At 43.6% G+C, this 7,312-nt stretch overlaps 1 protein-coding gene across 1 annotated transcript; it reads left to right on the forward strand.

Annotated features, from left to right (window-relative positions):
- Window positions 1–169: 169 nt before the first annotated feature.
- On the forward strand, window positions 170–5,082 carry SAP30 (Sin3A-associated protein, 30kDa; the record flags this gene model as incomplete). The annotated part of the gene is made up of 3 exons (XM_010149552.1): window positions 170–292; window positions 2,828–2,926; window positions 4,960–5,082. Coding segments are annotated over 3 exons (345 nt in total), but the record flags the coding sequence as incomplete, so codon positions are not given.
- Window positions 5,083–7,312: the final 2,230 nt, after the last annotated feature.

Genomic DNA, 7,312 nt, shown 5'->3' on the forward strand with positions numbered 1-7,312 from the left:
GGCATCCCCGGGCCGGGCGCGTGCCTCGGCGAGAAGAAAATCGCGCAGAAAAGCTTCCTCAGCCCAGTCCGGCGTTGTGAGGGTGGTGGCGGAAGGGTTGTCTCTGTGTGCGCGTTTATATCGCTTCTTGCGCGGATTCGATTGAAAGACCACCGTGTTATCCTTCTAGGCAAGACACCTGTATATTTGTGACTTCCATAAAAACTTAATTCAGAGCGTGAGAAATAGAAGAAAGAGGAAAGGCAGCGATGATGATGGCGATTCACCGGTGCAAGACATCGACACTCCAGAGGTAGCTAAACAGTTTGCTCTTTTTCCTAACTGTTGTGTTAAGCTAACGACTGCAGTTCTCCACCCTTGCAGATCCCCTGATTTTGGGGCTGTCGGGAAAGGGAAGACTCATGCTTCACTCAGTTCTTCGCATAATAAAATAATTTTACGCTGTATCTTCTGTATTAATTGTGCAGAGCAGAGCAAACAAGATTCTCTAGTTTAGGTGTCTGCTAGTTCTCTGAGAAAATTGCTATTTTCAACTTTAACCTTCTTAGTGCTTCGTCTCCAGAGTGGTGCTTTGCCTGCATATGGGGAAACTGTCTTCTGCGGGAGCTGACAACTTGAAGGGATTTGCACACAGGCCGTGGGGGTATGAACGCTTCACTGCCCCGTCCCTCCGACCCTTTCCTTCTGTGCTGAATGTGCTACAGATTGCTCTTGGAGTTACTCTGTTGCCTCAGCCTAACCAGGAAAGTTGGTGGCCTTTTGTTTCTATCCCTTGTTGGGTGAAGATACGCCCTGTGCTACTAAGGAGAGGGCAAGGACGCTGCTTTTCTGACCTGTTTTCTCCACTGCAGACCAGTGAAACCTCAGGGTTATAAAAGTGAACGGCAGCTTTCAAACCTTTTGCGTAGTATAGTGGGAGTGACTGCACCTAGGAGTGGGTTTTTTTTTTTTTCCTACGTGTGTTCTGAATTATATCTGCTCCAGCCTGGGTTAGCAGGTGCTGCCCAGTGTGTTAATTTTGAGCAGGGGCTGTCATGCCTACCTGGTCCCTTCTAAAGAGGATTTTTTTTTTTAAAACATTCTTCTGAAATTGCTCCGTGTTAATTTAACGGCATCCTTGTGGTCAGCATCTGCAGATAGCAGCAGCAGCATAAGCGATGAAACTTTGTGCAAGAACCCTTGCCCAAAGGCACGTGGCTCCAGTCTTGAAGGCTCTGACTAAGAGGATTTTAAGGGGTTTAGGAGTAGTTTGATGCTGGGCTGTGGTGTTTGTTAAATATGTGGGATTGCTCTGTGTGACTTCAGGTAGCTGTCTGGCGCAGTGGTAATCGCAGCTCTCCTGCAAGCCTGTATTGTTTTCTCATGCAAGAATTATAAAGCGTGTCAGAACCGATGGATATATCCAGAACAAGAAAGCAAGTTCTTTTTTTTATGATACTGCTGCAGGAAAGAAAACTGCCTGGGAAGCATTTTGGCTGTTTGGACAATAGCAATATGTTCATCCCATGTGATTACTGTATATCTTAGATTCCCATTGGCCCTTGATGTTCTTTATTTTCAATTTTTTTAATTTTCCATTTTACTTAGAGGGAAAAAAAAAGGTATAATTATTCTGAAGACTTGTGAGGGCACTCCCTTTTCCATCTCAGTCATGACCATCATTACCTGTCAGAAGTAATTCCTACAGGAGAGGAAGGGGCTGCTGCAGTACTAGTAGCTTTTGGGACTTGCTGGAAAGCTACTACTACTCTTCTGTGTGAAGCTCTAGGGTGTGGGTTCTCCACTGTCACTTGGGAAGTGGAATTTGTGTAAACTTCAGAATGCTAAAGGATGCTCATCCTTTTATCATGCAAGACAACATTGCAGCAAGCCTGGCCAGGTTACCGGGTATGCAGTAGCACTGCTGTTGTATTCTACAGTCAGCTTGAATTTAAAGCCAAAGTGAATGCCTTAACCAGTCTTTAATGCAGTATGTTTACTAGTGTAATTGCAACTGATCTAGCAGAATTTCTGCTTTCACAGCTTGCTTTTCCACTCGGTCGTCTGATTCAGCTCTCTTACGCTGTCAAGGAGGGTGGGAGGGTAAGCAGTTGCTGGAAGAAGTGACTGTTGATCAGGGTTTGCAGGATTCAAACCTGAGTGAATATTGGGTTAAGGTTGTGTATTTGTATCCGTAAGAGGACCTTGTGCAACGCTCTCAACTGTCAACTTGCGCTGAAAAGTAGTTTTGGACAACTGTGCCCGTGCACATAACTCCTGCATTGTGCTTATGTAGCAGGGATATGTTTGGAGAGCAAGAGAGCTGTTTTCTCACCTCAAGCCGAGAAAACTTTGTGCTCTAGGCTTCCCGGATCCCGCTGTTTGCTATCTCATGCTGCAGATGTGTTTGTCTTGCATGTAGCTTGTGTACAGTTTGATGGCCGAAATCACATTATAGGGGCCTCCTTTGAATCAGCATCTTCGTTGATGTCATATGAAAGTTGTTACTGGGCTTTGTTACCGTGCTTGTGCTGAGGAACAAACAAAAGAACCCAGAGCTTACTGAAATACAGTAATGAGTTCCGAATACTGCCCATAGCTAGAGGGAGGTGAAGCCGTGCTTGGCAACGGTAAATGCTCTTGGGCAAGCTGGGCTGTTTTCCTTTCTGCTGGAAGGTGTAGGGTGGAGTTTGGTTTTTGTCAAAATGAGATTTGCGAAGCTGATGGTTTACGCTTACGGATCTGTGAGATTCCAAAATGGTGTTGATAGGTGAACTATTAATGACTGAACCCTTTTCAGTTACACAAGATTGTTTTCCTCCCCTTCCCCTCCCCCATTTCCTTCTAGGTTGATTTATATCAGTTACAAGTAAACACACTGAGAAGGTACAAAAGACACTTCAAGCTACAGACCAGACCGGGACTTAACAAAGCACAGCTCGTTGAAGTACGTATGAGTGTTCGTTCCGTGGTAGAAAACTCAACTTGCTATGGCATGTGGTTTTCCAGACAGTGTGACCCTTGCACGAAGTGCCTGTGTAATCTGGATTTTTAGAAGCACAAAAGGGAACTGCTTATCTAGCTTCCTGTATTGGCCACAGCTCCTGTGCCAAGTAAACCAAAAGCTCTTTCCAGAGGAGGGACCCTTAACTTCCAAAAGGGGTGTGTGCTGCTTAAAAACACAAACTATTGAGTTGGAACAGTAAAGATGATCTGTATGTCCCTGAAGGTCATAGAATCATGGATTTATAGTCACACCCTCACCTGAAGAGTTCTGCTGAGAAGAACTAGAAGCTGAGAGGTGGCAGTGAAGTTGTTGCAAGGTTCATTCAAGCTTTGCTTTAAAAAGCTTGTTAATACAAACACAGGTGTTTCTGTGTATGGAAACCTGAAAAACAGGCTTCTGTTGATCATTATGTTAAAACCACTGGGATCTGTCACCAGAAAAATGGAACTTTATGAAGTTTGGTATTTTCTTATCAATATTTCTAAAAGTGCTGAAGCTGTATGCAAGTAGCTTTGCTACACGAGTGTAATCTTAGAGGAATTCTGCACTGCAAAGATGCAGTTACAGCATGCTGATGTAAATATGTGGGAGAGCCTGGTGATCCTCTCTTAACAGGGAGGTCGAGCTACTCTCTTTCACTTCTGTGCAGTGACACCCTCGGTTGTGCTTCGGTGCAGAGCTTTCGTTGGTCTCTCCCTTAATCTGTGTGCATTAAAGGCAAGGTTCTGAAACATGTGGGAGATCTCAAGGCTGCGCTGTAAAAGCACAATGCTGCTGCCACTACGAGTAAGAATGTAAAATCAGCCTTATGTTTTTGTACATGAGAGCTGAGATACAGCTAGCTCTTGAAATAGCAGGGCTGTGACCTGAAAAAGCACAAGCACTTTTTGTTCTGCAAGTCTTTCTAAGGGTCTTACTTAGGTACATCTCGTGAGGCTCTTGTGCTAGCTTCTGCTCCTGACGCTGCTGGATGCAAACAGGTAAAGCTTCCTCTGTCGTGTGCCTTGTTCGACCTGCAGGTCTTGATGAGCCATAGACGCAGAGCTTAAGTTTCCAGTGCATGTGATTCCTTGTAACCTGTCCTAGTGTACAGTACCACTCCTCTAGCTGTTACTTAAAGCCCCCTTCAGAGGACTCTGCCAAACTGTTTCTCTGTGAAACTTTTTGGGGTGGTTTTTTGAAAGCTTTCTAACTTGCTCATTAGGCTAAACATTCACACTTACATTCTGTGGTAGTTAAACGAGCAGTCTCCTGTTTCTTTCTTGCTAATTTTAACCTATTCTGCAAAAAGCCGGAGAATCTACTCGGGCAGGTGTAATATTTTGCATGCTTGCTTTTAAAGCTGGTGTTCCTTTTGATGAAGGGAAAGACTTCTGGGATGAGAAGCGATCTGTTGAGAGACCATCATATTTTAGTGGTTGCAGCATGGTGACTTTTCATCGATGGCTCTGCTTTGAAGAGCCAACCCTTCAGTTACACTTCTCAAAGATTTGTGTATTATCTTAGGTGTTTCTATACATGATTTCACACTGACACACACCAACCTGAGTAATGAGCAGTAGCCTCTAATTTCTGTGCTGTAGCTCTGTTGATGCTCTGTAGTCATTACTTGCTTTACTCAAGCTTTAACTACACAGATACTCCTATGCTTGTTTTGAGAATTATGGGGTTTTTCCCACCCTCAGGTGGGCTGGCGGCATTTGCTGTAAAAACAGATCAGTGATAGGGCTCCATCTCTTTTTACTTAGGAAATTTGGGTACAATCTGCTATATTAAGTTTATAGTTCTCAGTAAAATGGTTCCTGTCGTCTTGGTTTACGCCTGGTAAAGACTTTTGAAGAGACGTAGCTTTTACTCTTTTTTTTTAAGCTTCTTGATCACTTTTAAACTTTAATATAGTTGATTTAAATCTGAATCTTCAGTTTCTGCATACAAGAGTGGTTATTTAATTTCCTTGTCTTCTTCCTTCATAGATAATTGGCTGCCATTTTAGGACAATTCCAGTGAATGAAAAGGACACCTTAACATATTTCATCTACTCGGTGAAGAATGACAAGAACAAACCAGATCTAAAGATGGATAGTGGGGTTCATTAGATGGAAAAGGTTGGGACTGAGACTCAGGCTGCAAATCAAAAGACTGAGGGTTTTTGTTGATATGCAAAAGCTTTCTTTGTAACTTTTTCTTCCCAGAGAATATGTCTCTTTTATTTTTCATAACATTGCTGATTTGTTTGAAAACCATCTCTTATGAAGCAAATTTCCTCAGCAAAAGTATTTTAAATAAATATCACTCATATTGTGCTCAAGTGGGTGTGTCTAACTTATTGAGTTACTTGTACCCAGTAGTTACGCTTTGGCTAAATATGTGATAATATTTGAATGTTTTTCAATTAAAGTGTCCAAGGATATATGTATGAATGTACTCATGGATGCAATGCCTTTAAAAAAAAAAAAAAAGCTGTAGCAGACTTGGCAGTAAGTTCTTTTTCCTGAGGTAGAAGGCTCTAAGTGACAGTTTCAGTTGTTAGCTAGGGAGCAGTGGCTGAATAATATTTTCCCCTTTGGAAACAAGAATTGATGGGGGCTTTTCCAATTTGTTTATTCACCTTGTCATGGCTGGGATATGTGCTTCCAAGCACCAAGGCCTTCCTGCTCCAGTATTAAAATGGAAAAAAAAGAAACGCAGGTCTCGTATTACAAAGCTGCAAGTGTGGATGGAAGGAGTGGTGCAGCTTACTCTGCTGAGAAATCGTTCCACTCGCCAAGCCGTCCGTCGGCTGCTGACTTCTCCATGCCTCTGCGTAGACTGCGACTGAGAACTTGATGGGAGAACGGAAGACGGAGTCTCTGCGGGGTTAGTACAGTATCTCCAAATAGGCATACTGTTCCTTTTTCCTTGCATGCGTTCACTCAGGCCTGTTAACAAAAAAACCTCGCACAAAAAACCCACTTACGATAACACATGAAAAAAATACCCAGCCATACTTCTGCTCTGAACTGAATACTTCAGTGAATCTGATGCTGACGATGATACTATGCATTGCTTCCTGCGCTGTCATTTAACTGTTGTGCCAGTCCAAATGTGTGGTGCACGGAATATAATCTCTTTCTGCTTCAAGCTGCGTACATAGGCTGAAGAACTGGCAGAGGGAGAAGACTTCTCATCTTGAAGGGGAGGAGGATGTGACTTCAGCTTCTTCAGTCGGTATTTGTTGCAACTCAACCTTATCAGGTGGTTAAAAGCTTTTTCTTAATTTGGGAAAAATGAGAAATCAGTATTTGTGTTATAATCTCTTTGAGGTGAGTTTTTTGAAAACTACTGCTTTGGTATCATTGCCACTAGGACACTCTGCTTTGCTTTTTTGACCTGTCATACTTGCATAGAACTGAATGGTGATAAACCCTAACCTCAGTCTGGCTGCCTTCCCTTTAGCTCTCAGTGACCTGATTTCTTTCACTTGCAGTGAAACTTGCAGTCTTCCATACTTCCACAATAAAGTTCTGTGAAGCTGGCCTAACACCAAGACGGTTAGTGATACCTAGCTAGCGGCAGCTAGAACTGGCATTCCTTTGAAGAGATGTTTAAATGCCTGTGTCGCTACAGTGACTGTACAGTTGATTGCTAAATACTGTGGGTACGGTGTCAGCTCGTTATCTTTGGCGTACGAGTTGGTGAAGCAACCAGGGAACCTGGCTGCGGATAACACGTCTGAAAGAGAAAGGCTTTTCCTCCAAGTGCATGGCAGGGGTGAGTGTTCTCACCTCAGCCTGGCAGGACTTGTGGAAGAAGCTGTGGGAGGGAAGGAGGGTGGGGAGAGAAACAGCAGCAAGTTTTTGTGGGAAGTAGTAGCCTAACTCACCCCATCCTGCTGCGTGTGGAGAGTGGCAACGATTTTCTCAGTTGATTATCATAGAATCACAGGCTGGTTTGGGTTGGAAGGGACCTTAAAGACCACCCAGTTCCAACCCCCCTGCCATGGGCAGGGACACCTTCCACTAGACCAGGTTAGCCACGAGTGGTGGAAGGAAAGTAACTGAAAATCACCTACTAGCTTCATTACCCAGATTTGCATCTGCCTTCAGGGTTTTTTTTGCTACTGCTGCTTTGGAAAGCTCTGAATGCCAGCATAATGCAACATGGTTCGTGTAGAAGCTGGATGGCACAACCCACAGAAGTTGTGCACCCTTATTGCTGCGGGAAGCTTACAGAGGGTTTTCAAGATACTGTCTGTTTCCTTAGTAGGACGCTGACTTTGGATATTTTGACTGTAGGCTGCCAAATTTGTGGGGTTTTGGTTTTTACCCTTCACTGATGATTTGGTAG

The sequence above is a fragment of the Eurypyga helias genome, unplaced genomic scaffold (assembly GCF_000690775.1).
Source record: "Eurypyga helias isolate BGI_N326 unplaced genomic scaffold, ASM69077v1 scaffold41423, whole genome shotgun sequence".
NCBI classification, from domain to species: domain Eukaryota; kingdom Metazoa; phylum Chordata; class Aves; order Eurypygiformes; family Eurypygidae; genus Eurypyga; species Eurypyga helias.